The 21,482-nt window shown below is 38.1% G+C and overlaps 1 protein-coding gene across 3 annotated transcripts; it reads right to left on the bottom strand.

The window, feature by feature from the left end:
- Positions 1-4,157: 4,157 nt before the first annotated feature.
- kcna2b (potassium voltage-gated channel, shaker-related subfamily, member 2b) lies at positions 4,158-17,171 on the bottom strand. Of its 3 annotated transcripts, XM_026945054.3 has the most exons (4): positions 16,975-17,171; positions 16,594-16,815; positions 16,006-16,420; positions 4,158-11,988 (listed from the first exon to the last, which is right to left on the bottom strand). In XM_026945054.3, exon 4 carries the CDS (start codon positions 11,897-11,899, stop codon positions 10,412-10,414), a length of 1,488 nt encoding a protein of 495 aa, XP_026800855.1. In that variant the 5' UTR covers positions 11,900-11,988; positions 16,006-16,420; positions 16,594-16,815; positions 16,975-17,171; the 3' UTR covers positions 4,158-10,411. The 3 variants fall into 3 exon arrangements, with proteins under 3 accessions (XP_026800855.1, XP_053096909.1, XP_053096908.1); XM_053240934.1 differs by having other exon boundaries at positions 16,594-17,171; XM_053240933.1 differs by lacking the exon at positions 16,594-16,815.
- Between the last annotated feature and the right edge of the window lie 4,311 nt (positions 17,172-21,482).

The following is a 21,482-nucleotide window of genomic DNA, read 5'->3' as shown; positions in this document are numbered from 1 at the left end:
CGGGTGGCGTGTCTACATTTAGCAAAGAATCCAACCTCATTCAAAAAGATCTAGTGTTGTCAAACTAAATATGTGAATTGATTACCACAGTTACCACAGACGTAGGTGTATTTTCTGACAAGTCCTGATTTTTCCCTTTCTTTTTCACTTCTTTAGCTTGACATAATGCTACGCAGATCATACTAGATTTAATTACACAGTAGAATAGTTTACTCAACTAACATAAGCTGAGCCAGCTAGCTACCAACACAACACTGAGAAAAAGGTCGGCCAGCTAACTAGTTAGCTTAGGTAACATGAAGCTATCTGGCATTATATCCAGTAGCTAGCCAAAGAAGCTAGCATCAAATCTGTGATTAGCTGATCAAATTTAACTTAAGCTTCACCATTGATGAATCACAGACGCTAGTCAGTTGGTAAATTCAGAACATACTTGTTCTCTGGCATGTGTAAATTTGTTTTATGCTGTTTCTATTAGCAAACTATCCCATTTGGGTTATAGCGGTCAGCTAATCAGTTATTAGCTGACAGGAAACAAGGTCTGTTTGTCTGAATGTGAATCTCATGATTGTAAAATAGTTTGTAAATAATTTTATAGTAACCAAATGTTTAATATCAGATTCGCTATGATTCTCAAAACACCAAGATTCAGATAGATGTCAGCTTTATGGAGCTAAGGAGTTTTGCGGATCTATGTCAGTGTTAAATTCTTGAATAACAAGAAACAAGCTGAGGAAGATGATGTATTAGTGTTTGATACCTGGTGAAATAAAAATATCAAGGCCATACTGTATGATCCAAATATCATGTACATAAAGATACACGATGCAAATAACAACCGGACGTTTTTCAAATGTATGATAAATCTGACACTGATGTACACAGTGAAACATTCTGGATCTTTCTGTGTCCTTGTGAAAAGTTGCAGAGTTGAGCTCAGCTGCAGTGACCCAATTTTCTTCACCTTCAGGTGGACTGCAGTGTTTTCTTTTTTTTTTGTTTTTTTGTAATACAAAGCTGCGTGTGTTGCAGCCACACACACACACACCAAAAAAAAAATTGTATGCTGCAGTATCCTTGGAGCTGTGACAGGGTGCAGAAAGGAACACGGTACAGTGAGAGTGATGTGGGTCATCTCTCTCTCACACACACACACACACACACACACACACACACACACACACGAATCAGCAGTATCAATCCATCCCACACTGTTGCAACAAATCTGAGTGGTTACAAAAAAAAAAGAAAAGCAAAAATTGCCACAACAGAAGCCAAAGGAAAAAAAAAACCCAAAACATTAGCCTTTTTGCTTCAACTTTTTTTTTCCATATCATTTTCCCATTAGTCATTTTGCTATAGATTTTTCCTAACCCATTTGCTTTAGTTTTTTTTATTTATTTATTTTTTTTTTTTTATTTTTTCATAAAGCCTTTTCTTTTCTTTGGTATCTGCTTTAGCTTTTATTCCCACTACTTGTTTTTTTTTTTTTTTTTTTTTCCGCTTTTGCCCTAGCCTTCTCGGTTTAGCTTTTCTCCTCACCTTATTTTTTGCTTTTGCATCAGCCGTTTCCTAACCCATTTTCTTTAGCTTTTTCATTTAACCTTTTTTTTTCTTTGGTTTTTCCCACTGATCATTTTGCTTTAGCTTTTTGCTTCTGGTTTTGCCCTGGTATTTTTATTTTAGTGTTTTTCTTTAGCTTTTTTCTTTTTGCTTTATGTTTTCTTTCTTTCTTTCTTTCTTTCTTTCTACTTTGGCTTTTTCCATAGCTTTGTTGCTTTTTTTCTCACCTTTTTTGTCTTAATTTTTCCTCCAACCTTTTTTTTGTTTGCATTTTTTTCTCTAGCCTTTTTGCTTTAGTGATTTCTCTTTATTTTCTTTTCTTTGCTTCTTGCTTCAGCTTTTCTTCTTAGCTTTTTTGCTTCAGCTTTTTCCCCTAGCTTTTTAGTTTCTGATTTTTTCGTTAGTTTTATTAATTTATCTTTTCTCATTAGCCTTTTCCCTAGCCTTTTTGCCTTCGTTCCTCTTCCTCTAGTCTTTTTATTTCAGCTCCTTCCTGACTTAGTTTTTGCTTTAGCTTTTTCTCCCTCTAGTCTTTTGCCATAGTCTTTTTACTATCTTTTCACCCTAGGTTTTTGTCCAGACCCTTCTCCAGCCTTTTCTTTATTCGCTTTGCCCTATTTGACATCAGCGATGATCTCGCACTTCATACAAATGCAATATTTGCTGCAAACTACAGCAGTAATGCTGCTGACATGTTCATTGCTTACGAAGGTGCAGAAAGGAACTGCTAATGTTGCATATTAGCATGTGGAGGATTGTGGTGACTCGTATCTATTTCGTCTTGCGTGTGGGAAAAGTCAGGTGTTCTCATGACAATAATGCACGCTCATGATTTTCTATGTACACAAAAGGTCCAGAGTGCACTACCAAGAGCTGATTGTGTTAGTTAATAAACATATATATTGAAAAATGTGTGATAAGTAGGAGTGTATCAGATGTAGCATTGCTAATTGGTCCTCGCATTCATGCTACTTCAGCATAATTTATTCCAAACAGCCTGCTCCCATCCCCCTTTATCCTCCCTATAACTATCACATATAAACAGGTGGAAGGGAACCACATCCAGCATCCAACTGAGACAAAACCTGTCATCCTGATCTCCGAGAGGAAATGATGTCACAGGGTTTTCCTCATACTGACATGTCTGACTCATTTGCCTCAGATCCTCCAACGCATGAAATATCATGCTGTCTTTCCAGAAGGATTTTCCGGCTTGTCACATTGTGGTTCATCGCGTTTCCGACACCCTCGTCCACTTCCTGCCAGTGTTTGATGGAGGGGTCGGACGAATAAAGCCCAACCCACACCCTGTTTTAGTATTTCATATTTTGCTGTTGATGTTTACATTTAGAAACAGTTTCTTCTGTCATTTTGAAAAGAAAACTGTGCCAACACCATGCTCCTGAAATCCCCAGTTTCTAATTTATCATGGATGCATATATATATATATATATATATATATATATATATATATATATATATATATATATATGTGTGTGTGTGATATGTGTGTGTGTGTTTTGCGTTTTTAAGTCAAACTTTATTGAATAAGTCACAATTTGTACGTGTGTGTAAAATACTATAAGAAAAAAGAAAAAGATAGTATAAGAACTAGCTAGTGTGTTATTTGGCATGATTCCATATTATGTTTTTCTAAAAAAAAAAAATAAAAATTAAAGAAATTAAATTTAAATTAAATTAAATTAAAATTTAATTAAAATTTAATTAAAATTACATTTTTAATTTGGTTTTAAAGATCCACCACTTTCTAAAGGAAGCTGCACCAGACTGCAGCAATGCCTTCTGGGTAAGTCAACAATGATGTCAGTCCTTCATTCAACAGTCATCTTAGCTACTTGAGTGTTAGTTGAGTGTTACTTGTTACTTGAGCTGCTTGAGAGTTACTTTAGCTACATGAATTTTACTTGGGCTAATTGAGTGTCAGTTGTGCTATTGAGTGTTACTGAATCTACTTGAAAGATACTTAAGTGTTACTTGAGCTACTTGAGTGTTACTTGAACTATGTGAGTATTACCTGAGCAACTTGAGTGTAACTTAAGTGTTAACTGAGCTACACTATATAGCCAAAGGTTTATGGACAACTGACCATCACACCCATATGTGGGCCTTCTCCAACTATGCCACAAAGTTGGAAGTACACAAATGGAACTAAGAGACCCAACCCTGTTCCCTGTTCCTGCCCCTGTGCACAAAATGAGCTGCAAACCATGAAGACATGGTGTGCCAAGGTTGGAGTGGAAGAACTTGAGTGTCCTGCACAGAGCCCTGACCTCAACCCCACCGAACACCTTTGGGATGAACTGGATGGAGTATAATGGAGCTTATTATAACAGCAAATCTGGGACTAAATCTGGAATAGGATGTTCAACAAGCACATGTGAGTGTGATGGTCAGGTGTCCACAAACTTGTGGCCATATAGTGTGTATAAGTGTTACTTGAGCTACTCGATTGTGACTTGAGCGAGTGATGGAAGGTCTAACCATGAAGTGTTTTTTTTTTTTTTAAAAAAAAAAAACATATTGTGCTTTTTAAAATCCAAACAAATCCAAGCAACAGACAATAAGCAGAACAGTCAGTTAATATCATGATTTATATTATTGTTATTATTATCATAATCATTATTGACACCATCATCATCATCATCATCAATACTAATCCTTATAGTATTATTATTTGGAAGGATACAATGCATCTCAGATGAAGGTTTTTTTTCATACATAGTCCAGTGTTTCATCCAGTGGTTTTTATAAAGTGCGCACGTTTTAGGACAGGAGATTAGTCCTCCACTTCTTCTCATTTTTTTTTTTAATCCTACAAAAAAAGCTTTGTACATGAAAGTAAAGCAACTGTTCAACCAAAAATGAAATGTACCCAAGCCATGCAGCTTACATGATGCTAAACTGGCAGCTTACTAGTTAGCCTTGTAGCTCCAGTACAAAACTAAAAAAGCAAACATCACACACTTCTTCTTTGTTCGATTACATTTCAGTTCATTTACATTGTGTACATTTTTATTTTACCTAAACTATGATGTGAATTAACTGGCTGAGAAACGAAGGCTTGATCTGATCACTCATCCATGTACTGTACATTGCAAGAAGAGGCAAAGCTTTTATAAATTTCAGCTTTAATCCTCAGTTGTTTGTGCTTGGAGGAAATATTTTGGATTTAAGTAATAGTTATAACTACAGAGAAATGCTGTAAAATAGCAAAGGCATTTTATTACGCTTAAGCTAGCATTGAGGATGACGATAAAAGCATTTAGCCTTTTAACATGTTGGCTGTGTATCGAACTCTATCGCTGTAAATCTCTTGGGTATTATAACTATATCATATGAACGGTATAGCTGTATATCAGATAGAATATGCAGTACATATATTCAGTATAGCGAGGCGGTTATGGAAAGTACATTAGAACACACTCGTAAGAGTCTCCTTTAAGCAGCTGTAACTAATATTAACTGTAGGACTTTATTTTTACAGTAATCATATGTGCTTTATAATTATTCGACTCTGAGAGAACAGCGTTAGAGACCAGATCTCTAGAAATAGCATCCTGTTACCCTGGTGGAGTTACAGTCGGAAGCGAAACAGAAAAATCAACTGCATGCAGTCACATGAAGCTGCACATGAAAGCTGCTAGCCCTGAAGCTACATTCAGGAAGATGCACAGCGGAAGAACAGGAGAGGAATAGTTGAAGTGGAAAGACTGAGATGAGAAGAATAGGGGAGATATATATATCCCCTATTCCTGTCTGTGTGTATAAAAAAACACTAGTTATATATTGTATGGAAACCACAGGTTCCACCAGCTGATAACCTCAGCAGTGCTTAACAAAAATAACAGATAATTCATAATTATAATTGAATGAACATGCTTTACAAGAAGGTTGTCATTGTGTTATTGTGTTACAGCACAGGTCTTTCATTCCTGTCCTGGCAGTCAGTCGTTATTTAAAACAGCAGTAACTCTATTTTGAAACTGTATGCCAGGTATGTCTCAAATTGCATACTTCTGTAGAAAAAGCTACCTTTACAAATTTCACCAAAAGTCAGTCACTGCACCGGAGGTTTTCTGATTTACTCTAATTATTTAACTGAATAACCATATTTGATAATATGTTTAGTTTTCAGTGCTACACTGATGATCATAACTCAAGCTTTTTAATATGTATGTTTTGGTGTCCTGATGTGAGAATGTTGAAAATCGCTATGCTACGATACAGGTGCTTGACATGCGATTGTCACCTTGATCTACCCTGACTGAAAAGCTGATATGCAATATTATTACGTTAACAATGTTTATAGCTTAAATTGCAAAGAAGCCAACATTGCTAACAAGAAAATTCTAGCAGGCAGAGAGAATTGTAGCAGAAAAAACCCTAGCATATGTCAGAGGACGAGGCGGCTCCATGCTAACAGCACAAATGATAAACATTCTACCTTGTGCTTTTCCTGACCAGTGACCACAGCATCAGCCTCCTGTTTTCTTTTGGTTCACAGAAAAAGGTTAGCCTATTCACACATCAGAGATTATCTAGATACCTAGACATTGGCTCAAAGTAAAAGTAACTGCTATCAGGATCAAATGAACAACTTTCATGTACTGTGTCCTTTCCCCTTCAGTGAATTAGCTTTTCTGCCAAGTGAATTTTATTCGCTTTTGGTCAGAGTGTTACTTTAGCTAAAAAAGCAGAAAAGAGTTTTTAGGTACCATGAAAACTTCTAAATGCTACAACTAAACCGTAAATGTTGGCACCTCGGAAACTGGCAGTGAGACTTTTTAAGCCTAAAATACAAGCTACTGCTGTGTGCAAACAAAATTCGTCCAGAGATCTGTTTGTTTTTCATACTTACAAGTTAACTTCTAATGTGACGTAATGCTAACACACACGACGAGTCACACCATTATCGGTAGACGCTCATCTTAAGAAATTTTTAGATTGTTACAAGGTATAGTTGGGTTAAACTTAACGATAAAATAAACTGTTATGTTTCCAGGGACAACAAATAACAACAAAATGAAAGGCCTAGCTGTTTAACGCTAACATTTCCGCTGTGGATATCAGTGAATGTGGTGTAACTGTCATTCACTCCAGTTTGCAGTTTATGCAGGTGAGTGGGATGTTTCTGTTTTTAGATGACGCAAGCTCAGTCTTTTTCTTTTTGAGCGCCAAGCACTGGAACGCTTTGTGATCAGAAGTTGATAATAACAAGTAGGAACTTTGTAGATCTGAGCCGCAGCTTTAGAGTCGTCAGATCGATAGCTACAGTATGCTTGGGCAGATCTGGCATAGCTAACAGAGGTTAGTCATAAAAAATTTGTCATTGTGTTCAAATGAACTGTTAATAGACAGTAAGTTAAAATAATAAGCAATATAATAAGCATTCGAAAATAATAAGCAGTAGCACAGCAAACACTAAGAAATGTATCAATTTCTTAGTATTTAAATTGATCAGTCTCTCGTGTACAAATGCATGTCTATGTTCTGTGTACTGACTTTCTAGATTCAATTTAAGCATTATGTCATAGTATGTGATTTGAGACACAGGTTTGGATTTTTGTTAGCAAAGTGATGGAATTGTTTTAGGAGAAATATTGAGAAATTTGAGAATTGCACAGCTGGCTTAAGAATTGGGGCAGTTTTCTAGCGAATATTGCATCTAACTATTTTGTGCTACTTTGTACTCAGATTCAGAGGTTTTTTTTTTGTTTTGTTTTGTTTTACATTGGCAATGCAGGATAAAATTTACCGCATGGCTGGCTTTTGTGAAAAACATTATAGAGCTTCATATGTGCTGCGTCTAACAGAGAAACAGACAACCTTCCTGCAGTGAGACCCTGAAAGTGTACACTAGCACTCCCATACAAACATGATGTCATACAAACCTAAAAAAACATAATTAGAAATTTCACGGCACAGATTATTTCTATATTGCACATACTGTTAATCTCACAGAGAAAATATTCATAGATACCGATAGAGATAGGAATACTTATTACTATATTTGTGAGTTAAGTAGTTTTTCGTATCTCATGCATGCTACAGGGAATGTTTTTAACCATGCATGCACTATTATATCCTATCTTATATAAAGGTGTCTTAAGTAAGCATGTCTGTATTTTTTTTATACAGGTTTCACCAGCATCTGACATTTTTGTGAAAAGAATGAAAAACAAAAAAAATACAGGTCATATGTAGTGGCAGTGAGTTATCTCTTTGGTGACCTGTATTAAAGAAGGATTAAAGCCCCTCCCCTTGCAGAACTATGCTATGTTCATCTTCACCTCATAAGTCCTCATTTGTCAGTCAAAAACCTGCGACATCTGCGACATCAGTGCTAGCCTTTTTTTTTTTTTTACTTCCAGTTTTACAGCATAAAATATAATATCACATAATTTACATTAATGTAGCAGCTGGCCTAGCTGCTTATCTAATGTTAGCTAGCTTAGCTAACTAACATTACCACATTAGAGCAAGAGCTAATCAATATTATGTAGCTAGCCAAGTGTGTCAAACTTGCTAACATTAATGTTAGTTAGTAAGCTAGCTAAAGCCGGGTTAATTATTTTTATTGTGTGTTCAAAATGTTAAATAAAAAGAAAGACTAACAGTAATGTCACATGATTAAGATTTGTGATTGATTGAATGGGCTAACCCACTCACTTAGCAAACGAAGATCGTTTTGCCCCAAATTTTCCACGTTCTTGTACTCAGTACTTAATACTGAGGTATCATTTAAATAACAGTCAACGTTTGCTGTCATACTGTGACTCTGATAGTAGACGTGTTTCCACCGCAAGAACCATTACACTTCCTACTCCAGAGTTGGTACATTCCTGCAAACTAAGAACCACTGGATTGGGAATATCACAAACGGGCCATACACAAACCTGACAGAATATTATTTTTAACAACCTGCGTTTATCTTACATGATTATGATACACGATTTATATGAAAGGCAGTGCAGTAGATAACTAGCAGATGATTTTGCACGTGCTTCTAGTGGCACGTGGCTGAGGGGAATATTTTGAGGTATAAAATTGCACAGCTGGGGTTGTATTCACAAAGAACCTTATCTTGCCATTAAGAGTTCTCTTAAGTGGCAGTAAAAGTTCTTAACTAAATGTTGCCTCTTAAAACTTTTCAACAAAAGTGCTGAGAGATGTTTTTTTTTTTAACAAAGGAATTCTTAAACTAAGAGTAGGAATGATGTTGGCATGTTTCTGGGATTGGCAGGTGTGAGATCCAAGTGCAAAAAAAAGCCATGAAAACAAAACTGTTGCTCATTTCATACATGAAAACGGACGTCTAAATGCTAACGTCAAAAATGTCAGCATAGCCTATGTAGAAATGCCACAACTGTCAGCATGTCAGAAATAAACGCTGTAAATGCATTTAGGCCACGCCCACTCTGGATTTATACCTGAATCCAGATATAGATACTAATATTTGTAGCACTAAACATATAGATATAGTGGCTAGTGTGTATTACATAGAATTAGAGTATTGGTTTCCAGAGTCCATGTAGCGGACTATACCATAGTGTGTTGACGGCTTTGTAGTTTGTAAACACAAAAAATTGTCTAATATTAGGATTAAGACGTTTATTTTTTAAGCGTTTCCCCTAAATCTGCCAGTTAGAAGCTACTTTTAACTTTTAAGATTCTTTGTGAATACAGCCCCTGACAACCTCATATTCACCCAACAATGCAAAACAGTAAAGAATAACACAACCTCACCCTCCTCCATGTTCTTCGGTGGAAAACCGTCTACAAAACAGCAACGTAAAAATGGACCTTGCCATAGCCCAACCCAAGAAAACTGAATTCCCCCTACCCCAGAGAACGTCATTCCATGTTACACGTCCTAGCTACAAACCCTATGTGAGAGAAAGAAAAAAATGAAAAAAGAAATTCCTTCACATCACATTGTTGAAATACAGTGCAGGAAGAGGTCTCGTGAATAAATAATAAAAGAAAATGGCATGAATAAATATTGCAATGAGACACATTTACTCCATTGCCACACACATACAGTCGAGTAGAAAAATCTGACTGCACTACATGATTTTATTTCCTCAAGTGTTATCGAACACTGATCCACATTTCCTCAGCTAATTTTTATAAATCGTGTTACTTGTTGTCGTCTCTTAACGAGTAACACCATATATTTTCGCAGTCATTACCGTTACATATGCTTTCAGCATGACAATTGAGAAATCACCATGTTAGTGTTTGATAACTGATGAAATAATACCAGTTCTTGGTAGTGGACCTTGATTTTTTTAATCGACTGTACACCTTCATTATCTCATTGCTTCGCAGAGAGGAATGTTACATCACATGTGGAATGCTGCAGTGGCTGGCAGTATGCTTTTAGTGTGTGATCCACTTTCTTTTTTTTTCTTTATTATAGCTCTTTGTTTATCAGTGAAGAGGAAAGTTCTCTATGAGTTGGCAGTTTAGCAATGGTCCCTTATGCTACCTTTGCTAGCATTTCTAGTGGTTTGGCTACGAATTTGGCTACAAGCAGAGATGAGGGAATGGTCTCCCGATTATAAATAAGTGATAGGTATTCCTGCTGCAGTTGGTGAATAGTTAAGGTTATGGTGATGGGCGTGATTAGCGCGCATAGATATATCTCAAATCCAGTACAACTGGAATTATTTCACATTCTCCAAGAGATCTGTTGATCATCTGCGACTTCAGTTGCAACTTCTCAGATCTTCAGCACCCTAAAGCCATGGAAAAATGGATAAACATGGCATATCTCTTCCAAAAAAGCTTTTCAATCTGTCCTCTGCTAGCTATAAATATCCAGCTATACATCAGTGAGCATCTTGGTGATGTTGACATAGTTGGTGTTAGCAAGTGTGCAGTTGCCGGTTTTGAGGTTCTCCTCACGGAAATCCTCGTTGCTGTTGTTCACGGCCTCCTGGATCTCCATGTAGTCAGACTTGCTCATGCTGGAGACGCTTCGGCTCTTTTTCAGATCCTCCGCCGAATCAATCTTAGGGACGCTGGTCACATTGAGGTATTGTGCCTGCTCCTCTCCCTCTGTCTCTCTGTGGTAGAAGTAGTTAAAGTTGGACACGATGACAGGGACAGGAAGAGCGATGGTCAAGACACCGGCGATAGCACACAACGAACCAACGATTTTACCCCCAATGGTGGTCGGAACCATGTCTCCATATCCTACAGTGGTCATAGATACTACTGCCCACCAAAAAGCATCCGGAATGCTGACAAACTGTGACTCTGCTTCGTCTGCTTCTGCAAAGTACACGGCACTGGAGAAGAGGATGACTCCGATGAACAGGAAGAAGATAAGAAGCCCCAGTTCTCGCATGCTCGCCTTGAGAGTCTGACCCAGAATCTGAAGACCTTTTGAGTGGCGTGAGAGCTTGAAGATCCTGAAGACTCGCACCAATCGGATCACTCTGAGAATTGCTAAACTCATCGCCTGTTGACCCTGTTGACCATCTTCTGGGCTTTCGGCCAATTCAGTCCCCAGTGTGATGAAATATGGAATGATGGCGACAATGTCAATGATGTTCATGATGTTCACAAAGAAGCCTGCCTTACTTGGACAGGCAAAGAAACGGACGAGGAACTCAAAGGAGAACCAGATGATGCAGAGTGTCTCCAGGATGAAAAAGGGGTCAGTGAAGTAGGTGGATGTATAGCTCACTGTGGAGTTGGAGTCACTGTTGTAGGTTTTGTGCATCTTCATGTCCTCATTGCGAAAAATAGGTAGCGTCTCTAGGCAGAAACTGACGATTGAAATCAAGATGACCATGACGGAAATGATGGCAATAATCCGGGCTGGACCGGAACTTTCTGGATACTCAAACAACAACCACACCTGCCTTTGAAACTCGTTCTCCGGCAGTAGTTTCTCTTCCTCTTTAATAAATCCTTCATCTTCCCTGAAAATCTCAATGGCTTCTTCGCCAAGTTCATAGAAGCGGATCTCCTCTGAGAAAATATCCAAAGTGACATTAACTGGCCGCCGTAGCCTTCCGCCGGACTGATAATAGTACAGAATGGCATCGAAGCTGGGTCGATTCCGGTCAAAAAAGTACTCGTTCCTTAGCGGATCAAAGTAGCGCATCCTCTTTTTAGGGTCCCCGAGTAAAGTATCAGGGAACTGAGAGAGCGTCTTAAGCTGTGTCTCAAATCGTAGACCTGAGATGTTAATGACCACTCGCTCGCAGCACTCGTGGTCTGGTTCTGGGTCGTACGTGTCCTGAGGTTGACCCGGATGAGCCGCAGCTTCATCTATGTGGTCACTTGTAGCCACGGTCATGATGGGAAGAGTGGGTGAGGGAGGGGTAGGGGAAGAGTGCACACTACGTCTTTGATCTTCTCACACGTCCGATGAGGATCCAGGATTACCTACAACAAGCAGATGAAAACAATGCTTAGAAGACTTGTTTTTCCAATGGACAATTTCAACTTCCCGGGTTCTCTGGGGTCTCTTTTCTAATAGAAGTAGTCTTGTTTGATTGTGTCAGTTTCTCTAATGTGCTTTCTCTGGATTTTAGATTTGGGTGCTTATTTTTTCATCTAGTGCCTTAACCAGTTGGGTCTGCCACATTGTTGTTTCCCTCTTGTTCTATATAGTTAGTGTGTACTGTTAGGGCTTTTATTTTGTCAAGCTTCCACTGCCTACACTTGGACTGTTACCAGCTTGTCACTACAAAAGTGGTTTCTTAGCTGGTAAGGTTGATTTAGTTCTAATCAAGAACTGGTAGTGCCAGGCACTGGTAGGGAGGCAACATATATTTGTCACCATTACAAATTGAGAAACCTGAACGGTGCTGATGGTTTTAAAGTTACTGCTGAAAATTTGTAACTCTTGCAATGACAGATTGATGTTTTGTGGAAGAAAGAGGCTTTGTAATGATATACAGCAGGGGTCAAGGACTGGTGGATCACAGACCGGAGGCAGAACCAGTATTTGTATTTCAGTGAATTGAGCCAACTGCTACACATATACTGTAGCAGAACTAAAAAAAAAAAAAAAAAAGCCTTAGCTCGGTGACTCCAGTATATGGAACATGAACAATGTAGCTTCTGTAGCAGATCCTCTGTTGCACCTTGTTGTGCCAAATCATGTTGGCAGCTCACAGAAACAGATCGTTGGACGATTGGACAAAAAAGTATGTGTTTATTCGTGATTCTTTATTCTTCTTGAAGCGCCACTATGAAAAAAACATAACCACTTCAGATTAATGTCTCTTAATTATAGCCATGAACTAATCACTTATGGTTAAGCATTAACAAGTAAGTGCTGTCACCATTCAGTCAGGTTACTCTCTTACCCAGATGTTTGTAAGCATAGAATTTTATGTAGTAAAACCTTCACAAATTTTAGTTGAATACCCTTAATATACATTACACTGGAGCTACACTGCTAAGCTAACAAAACTAACAAAACAGATACTGATTTCCATACAATGTGTGCAGATCTGGGATTAGAAACGATTTATTTTTCATTCTTATTTGTTCTGAACAGAAACAATATTTTTACGTTCCTATACCAGCATTCCACATCCCCCACTTTAGCTGAAAACCAGTTAGGATGAAATAAAAGAACGGTTAATAGCGTTCTTTACATAAGACATGATTGCATATTCTGCTTAAAGGAAATCTAGGGTATAAATAAAAGCAAACACAGCATTTAACCTGAAATTCATATTTATTTTGAAAAATTTCAGTGCATCCTTTTACATTGCAGTGTGAGTTGTTGCTTGCAGAATCGTAGGAAAAATATTTTTAAATGCATCGGAAAACCTGGCTAGAGCAGCTATCAGATCTTCCTGTAGGTAGGCGTGCAGGAAGTGAGGAATTCTGGACAGGAATTTAGCGTGTTAGGAAAATGTTTAGGTTTAGGCTGTACATTCTTAAATACACACTGGAACAGAAAAATAACACCAACCAGTTTAGCAGTTATTTTTAAAATGTTCACTTTGGAACAATTTAGCGTGATTTTGTTCTTGTTTTCATTTACGTTCAATGAAACTCTTTATTCGTTTTTGGTTTTCGTTTTCATTCCGTGTAACGTTTCTAACCCCTGGTGTAGAATTTTTTTTTTCAAATTGGAGAATATGTACTCAAAGCTACAGTTAAAACAATTAAAAGTCTCCCACAGCTGTTATTTTATGTCATGCGTTAGCAAACTATGTTTATGTTCAGGTTTGGCTCTTAAATTGGTGCAGGCTTGGACTGTAGGATTGGGCTGTAATTATCCCTATATGATCTTACACTGCCTTAAGCACTCAATTCTCTCACGGAAGTTCATTTCTCAAATGAAGGAATAAATGAATATTTTTTTTCCCCTGTTAGTTTTACATTCATCATTAACTTTTTTAAAATTACATGCCAAGCACGCAACATTGTTGTGTTGTGACCAATAATTACAGGAAGAAAATGCCACACTATCAATATCACTGTGTGTTGAGGAGGATTACTGGTGAACTTAGCACATGCTTGTGGGAAAATGTAACTGGCGGTTAGGGAAATCCATTAGTTTGCTAAAAAAACGCAAGGAAAGCGCATATGTCTCATAATGATCTCATGATCAAAAGTTAAGTTTTCTGACAAAGATCACTGGTTCATAAGAGTCAGTTTTACTACATTAGCAAATTGTAACCACAGAACAAATATGGCAGCTGCCTTTATCTGGGAGGTGCATTAATGCAGCCTAAAAAGGCTGCCTACGCAGGGGGCTGAAACTGATTAGAAAATTACTTTTTCATAAATGTGTTACTGTAGTTACTGCAGTTTGCTTTTATATAGTAATCTACTATAATGTACTGTGTAGTTAGTGTGTATTTTGTGTTTATTTACCATGTCTCGTGTGTATTTTGAATTGAGCATGTATTACGAGTATTGGATAGTTCTGTGTTGCACTGACTTGACTGACCCCAAGAGCACTTTAGGTATATACTTGAATCCATAAATGTGTCCACTTACTAGACCTATAAAGCTCACGCACGGCTCTGACGGAGCGCTCTGAGATATCGGACCAACAGCTCTGCTGGGACGCTTGCATGTTTGCTTTTATCTCCGCACAAGATCAATATTCTTCTTAGTAAAGCTGCATCACTCCTTTCTGGGTTCAATTATGCACAGTAAACCTAATCGCTCTTGAGTGCCCTACAGGCGAATTGGATTTGAACCGCTCCCGGCTTGCATTAGCAACAGAGGTTTGAGTATCACTGAATATATATGGGTGCTTTCTATTCCGAGTCAAGGTGAGGGAAGAAGATGCGGTGAAGTGTGTGCGTGTGTGTGTGTGTGTGCAGCTTGGATCAAAGAATAAAGTCCAATAAGGACTGGATCTTAAAGCTTGGATCAAAGAATAATACTTATAGAACACATGCTGTCAGAAACAAGTGCTGTACATATGTATCCTCAAGCGTACAACAGCAGGCTTTAAGGACAAAATACACACCTTAATTATGTGTAAATCCTCAAACTAAACATACCTTTCACAGTAGCACACCAGTAACAAGCATTTGTACCTTAAAACCCTAGTTAAGACTATAACCATGAGAACTGTTTAAGAAATTTTCAAGACAAATCCAACAGGTTAAAGCTGACTTTCTTACTTACCCATAAACTACTAATATAATACTAATCAATTCCTTGTAAACATTCTCAGTCTGAGGTATAATTCACCTAACACCACCTATTTTTTTATTCAATTCATCTTTAATCAAAAGTCTACTAATAATTTGTTGATAATAAAATGCAATCCATTTTATAATGCAGTTATGTTATTAAATTAAGTTGATAATATAGAATTATAAATAAAATAATACAAATAAAGCTTAATGAACAAGATTAGAACTACGAACATGCACATTTTAAAACAGACACACAGCGAAAATGCAGAAAAATGAGTAACAAACTCAGAAAAAAAGGCCCTAAAAGGTGAAGCAAACAATTAAGGGTCATTGGGGTTTAACCCTGAAGAGAACTTACTATCTACTACTATCTGTATACCAGCACATCAATTCTAATAAACTACTAACACTGATACTACACTCTCAGTTTTGTACCTAATAAGTATCTTTCACCTGGAACTGTGTATCTAGTGCATCTTTAAAAAGGTACGTAATGAGTTAAAGGTACTCTATGCACCTTTCCAGGTGAAACACACATACTAAAGGTAGAAACGGTATACATTTGAGGGTACCTGCCCTAGCAACATGGAATGGTAGCCTTTTTTTTAATGAGTGTACCTCTAAACCTTTTGAATTTGATGATAAAATCAACCTAACACATAACCAAAAGAGAAAACATGAAGTGTGTTCATTCATTGTATCAAACTACATCTCAAGCATGTCTACTGGCCCAGAACTCTACTATGGTACTATGTGGAATTATAATATGAGAACTTACCTCTGACCCTCAAAACACACAGTGAGATCATTTGTAGGTCCTTCTGAGTTGCGGGTCCTCTGCGTTTGTCTGTGCGGTGCGGTGCGGTGCGGCTCGGCGTTGCTCTGTGCTGCAGTGATCCTGATCCTCCACCCAGATGAGGATGCCGAGCAAACGGGACGCTGTCATCGACCTTTTTATGTATCCATCCTTTACAGATGATCAAACACTGGCCCTAATAAAGCCAGGTGGAGTCTCTGACTGCATAATTGCATTGAAAGATGCTGAAATGAGCAGTCTGGACTGTCCCCTACCCCCCCCCCCCAACCCCAACACCTCTACCCTCCCAGTGTGTGTGTGAATGTATATGTGTGTATGTGTATGTGTATGAGTGTGCGTTTGGGAGAGCTTGAACTGTCCTGACTGCATTAGACATCTGCAAAGAACAGAGTGATGGTGGTATCAGCAGGTATCACACTGGACCCCCATTTTACAGATATACAACCTGCATGCAAACACTTGGCTATTTTATCCCAGTTACTATATTTCCTAAAGAAAAGAAAAAAGAAAAGAAAAGAAAAAAATGGAAAATATTGTCTGAATACATACGTTTCCATTCCCTATTTGGCTCAGGTTGCATTTTGTGTGTTAAAGAAATTGCACTCCAGCAGTATTTCCCACTGAACTGGTAAAAATTCTCATTTTCTCCTGAGAATGGTATGCATTCAGATACCGGGCTCGTGCACTGGTGAAAGCCGAAAGTGAGAGGCGAAGCTGCAGTGCATCATGCTGCATCATCTCCAACAGAAGCACACCACACCATGCACTAGGCTGGAGCAGGCACCGTTTTATTATTATTATTATTATTATTATTATTATTATTATTATTCTCAGAATTAGTCAAGCAGGCAATGCAGAAAAACACATGCACTGAAAAAATAAAATCTCCGCATGAATGTGTCCGGTGTGAATAAGGTCTCTTGCTCTTACTTGCATCCCCTCCGCTCATTATAACGGCGCGCATCGCGTTTTAAGACTCAATAAACTCCGACTTTCCGTCGTTTGGTTCCTAATCGTGCCATTTTACAGCTCTGTGTCCATGCTGCAGATGGGCGATGCCGCGCGCGCGCGCTCGCACACACACATACATACACACACACACACACACTCACGCGCGCGCACAGACTCTCTCTCTCTCTCTCTCTCTCTCTCTCTCACACACACACACACACACACACAGGAAGGAAGGATTTCACCAAGGCGCAGTGCGCGCTCCTTCTGCGCGCATCCGCATCCACAGCGCAGGCACAGCGCATGCACGGGAGCGCGCCTCTGCTGCCTGGCTGAACATATCAAAACGCACAAAATCAGCTCTAAATCTGATTCATTATCTAACTATTAAGTAATACGCATTTTTATTCAGAACTGCTTACTGTTTGATCACAGTTTAATTAAATAAAATCAATATTAATATGATTTTTGATATTTTTATACATTTATTCTAAATATGAATGGAATTAAACAGGCCAAATGAGATATAACAAGCCAGCAGGGTGAGAATATGAATCCATAAAATGATAAAAGTTATTAATATCCTATCTGACCAATCAGAATTATTACTGAATACGAAAATTCATTATAGCGTATTAAAAATAATAAAAGAGTGTCTAAAAAAGGCTCTAATATTCAATAAAATAAATAAAAAATAAATTAATAAAATAAATTAATAAATTAATTGGTTTACTTCTCCATTTTTGATTTACGGTCCCCTTTTATTTTCAACTTTTCCTGTATGTTCACCCCCAGCACATTATTATTTATTTTATTGTCTGTTTGAAACTTTAGGAATTAATCATTTTTTTTTAAAAAAATTTTAACTTACTGTATAATCAATACTCAGTTTGCATATATTTTCTTTTTTTCACTCATTGTCATGTTAATTCCATGACACTCAATTCCATTCCATATCAGTCAGCTACAACATTTTCCAGATGAAAAAGCGTGCTTATAGTAGCAATTAATTTAGTTATAGATCCTTTAGGTGATGATTAACCATGTGAATTTTCATTCCTTTGGAATGTGAGAGAAACTAAATACATAAATAAATAGGCAAACAGCTGGTGTTACACGTGGGGTCGTGCCGAAATAGGAAAATAATCCATGACGGGGTGGTGTGATGCGGCCTGATGTCAAGGAGAGTCACTGTTATCACCCTGAAGTTCAGTATTTTCTTATAACAGCGTTCCTTTTATTATTTCAGTTCCTTTTATACCACAGTGATTCACCAATGATTACAATTTTTAATTAGTTAACAAAGAACATGTCATACTTTTTTATTGATTTATAATTACAATTAATATCTCATCCACAAGACACATTAGTTCCTGTTATCACGTACATTATAGCAGCTATAAACTGTCGCTCCCTCACAAGCATCTCTTTCTTCTCTCCTGAATTTAATAAGACAAAAAAATGCGGCTTTTCATGTCCCTGAGAAACCCCAACCCTGTCCTGAAGAGGTGGAGAACTTAGTGACTACAAGGCACTGACACTGGAGACTCCTTCCAAAAATGGTACATAAACATCTCCTAACAAAAATGAATGATTATACGCTTTTATTTGTTAGAGAGCAAGACTTTTTTTATGTGGAGTATTGCCATACAAGTCCCTGTGAATGAGTGTGATGAGTGTAATGTATCTGAATGAACACATTAATAGCCACATCTCCTGGCCAATCAGATTCAAGAGCTCAACAGTGCTGAGGTAAAAATGGTTTTATGCACTGTTCCAGAAATAAATACACATTTGCTAAGGAATGCTTAATTTTACTTCAGAACATACGTACGTAAGAACTATAAATATAAGTAACTATTTACACACACACACACATGCACACACACATACACGCATATACACACAGTTCCTTAATGGTGGAAGCACTTAGGAGTTCCTCAGCTACACACCCTAATGTTATAGACACAAACACACTGCAGGTCTGGCCATGGTGCACTGCTAATTATTCATGAGGCAAGCAGTCCATTATAATGGGTGCAAGCACCAACACACACACACACACACACACACACAGACACACATACACACACACACACCGGTTGACTAGTAGTGCATGAGTGAACCTGGCTGATTTATTGCTGCTGAGATCAGGGATGTGTATATATATGTGTGTGTGTGTGTGTGTGTGTGTGTGTGTGTGTGTGTGCGTGTGTTTGTGTGTGTGTGTGTTTCTTTTTGTCATTTTGTATCAGCCAAAGCAGCCTTATTTCCCAACCTCATTGTGATAATATTTTTTATTAGTCTTCCACAGTCCTCCTTCCTGTTTCTCTCTCTCTCTCTCTCTCTCTCTCTCTTTCTCTCTAGTAAATAAGCAGCTCATTGATTTTGAATGGGATTTCAACTCCTTCTTTCTCCCTTCCAGTGAACAAATCCATAAATATCCACATTACTCCTGCACTCCTGTTTCTGTGAAGGACAGATGTAGGACATACATCAGCTCAGGTTCAGCCCTGTATATGCTGAAGGTGCTTTTACTCTCTGACTGTGTTACACAGGATATGGAGGGTGTGTATGGACATGGAGCCTCACCGAGGGATGAAAACACAGCCTGTGGATTGAGACGTAGCCAGAGGCAGATCCAGCATGCTGTTAGCTTCAGTAAACACATCCTCATATTGGTTCACTAGGTCAGGGATTAAGAGTACCATCAGTCTCAGACCCTGTCCGGAAGGATAGTATAGTAAAACACAAGACAAGATTTTATTTCTTAATTTATTATTAAATAACCAACTGCTAATAAGTAATGGTGAAGAAATAGGTTGTCGTTTGAAGACATCTAGGGGAAGTTCATTCCTCATGTCTGAAGTTTCTTCAGGATGGGTATAACCCTAACTGCCTTGAATGCAGTCAGTACATGGCCAGATGTTCTGGAGTCATTAATGAGAGATGAAGAGATGAAAGGAAGGAGGACTTGTGAGATGGTCTGGAGCATTGTGGAAGGAATGAGATACAGTTTGAAGGTGGTTGGATTGCAGGACACAATAATCTGCTGAATCTCTTGTTGATAGATGAGAAAAGTGTGTCAGAGAAAGAGGAGAGGAATCCTGCACGCGTAGTGTAGGAGTCAGGGTGAGGTTTCGATAGGAAAGAGCGGAGAGTCTGAGAGGAATGAGAGGAGGTCAGTAGCAAGTTGTGATTTCCTCCACGTTCTCTCAGGTGGTCTTAATTCTCTCCAGGGGTTGTCCAACACCTCAAACAGCCTACATTTAGGAGACAGAGGGCAGAGGAGGTCCATGGATATGGGAAGTGAAGAGAGGAAAGTGTTGGTGGCTAATTCCAGAGGTAGAGAAGAAAAGAAGTCAAGCTCTGGAATGGTTGATAGGGTACCCTTAAGAAGTGTGAGAGAAAGCATAGGTAGCAACTGGTGTAGCCGAGTTCTGTGGAGTGATGAGTTCTGTGGAGAGTGATAGGAAGTTAAAGCTGAGATGAAGTCAGACTTTCTGTATGGCAGACTGGCAGCTCCAGAGCCCAACTACCACCACTGTCTGGGACTGAGACAACAGTGGAGGGTAGGTGGGGTTACAGGTAGTACAGCTACTGTTTTTTTTTCATTCATTCATTCATTCATTCATTCATTCATTCAGAGTGTTTAACATGCTCAGTAATTCACTCAGGTAGTTTAACATGCTCAGTTCTATTTCCCTCAGATAGTTTAACATGCTCAGTTCTATTGGTGGAGAATGAAATGGGAATTTTTGGCTTTTTAGCACTTCATGATCTCGCCCCCCCATACATTTCTGATCTCATTCATACTTACTCCCCAGTTCGCACATTACGCTCTTCAGATACTGGTCTACTGTTAATTCCACGCCACAGGTTAGCATCGTTTGGTGGACGAGCGTTTTGAATCTCTGCCCCCACACTCTGGAATTCTCTTCCCAAAAACATACGTGATCTTTCTTCATTACAGGATTTCAAAACCCACCTTAAAACACGTCTTTTTCTTTCTTGTTTTTCTGATCTCTGACTGTTTGATCTGACCATTGCCGTGGATTTTTTTGTTTATTTCCTTTGTTCTTTGTCTGCTGTCATGTTTATCTATTTTCATATTGTAAAGTGACCTTGAGTTTGCAGAAAGGCTCTATATAAAATAAACTTATTATTATTATTATTATTATTTATAGTTTTTGAACAATTTCAGATTAAAGTGTGAAACTTTCTTATTGAAATGATGGAATGTTGGGAAATTTCAATTCCAGCTGCAACTTTGTTTAAACTCACACTCTAAACATGCGCATATTTATTTGCTTCTTTCATCATTTTTCATCCATCCATTACTTCTTTCTTTCTTTCTTTCTTTCTTTCTTAGCATAATTCAAGTTCTCATTGTTTGTTTGTTTGTCATGAAACCATTAATTCAACCTTTCTTTGTTTTCTTCTTCTTGTGCTTCTACTTATGTATGTATGTATGCTTGTATGTATGT

Source organism: Pangasianodon hypophthalmus, chromosome 16 (assembly GCF_027358585.1).
Source record: "Pangasianodon hypophthalmus isolate fPanHyp1 chromosome 16, fPanHyp1.pri, whole genome shotgun sequence".
Taxonomy (NCBI): domain Eukaryota; kingdom Metazoa; phylum Chordata; class Actinopteri; order Siluriformes; family Pangasiidae; genus Pangasianodon; species Pangasianodon hypophthalmus.
Note: the sequence above shows the minus strand (reverse complement) of the source record. Positions and strands in the feature narration are given on the sequence as shown.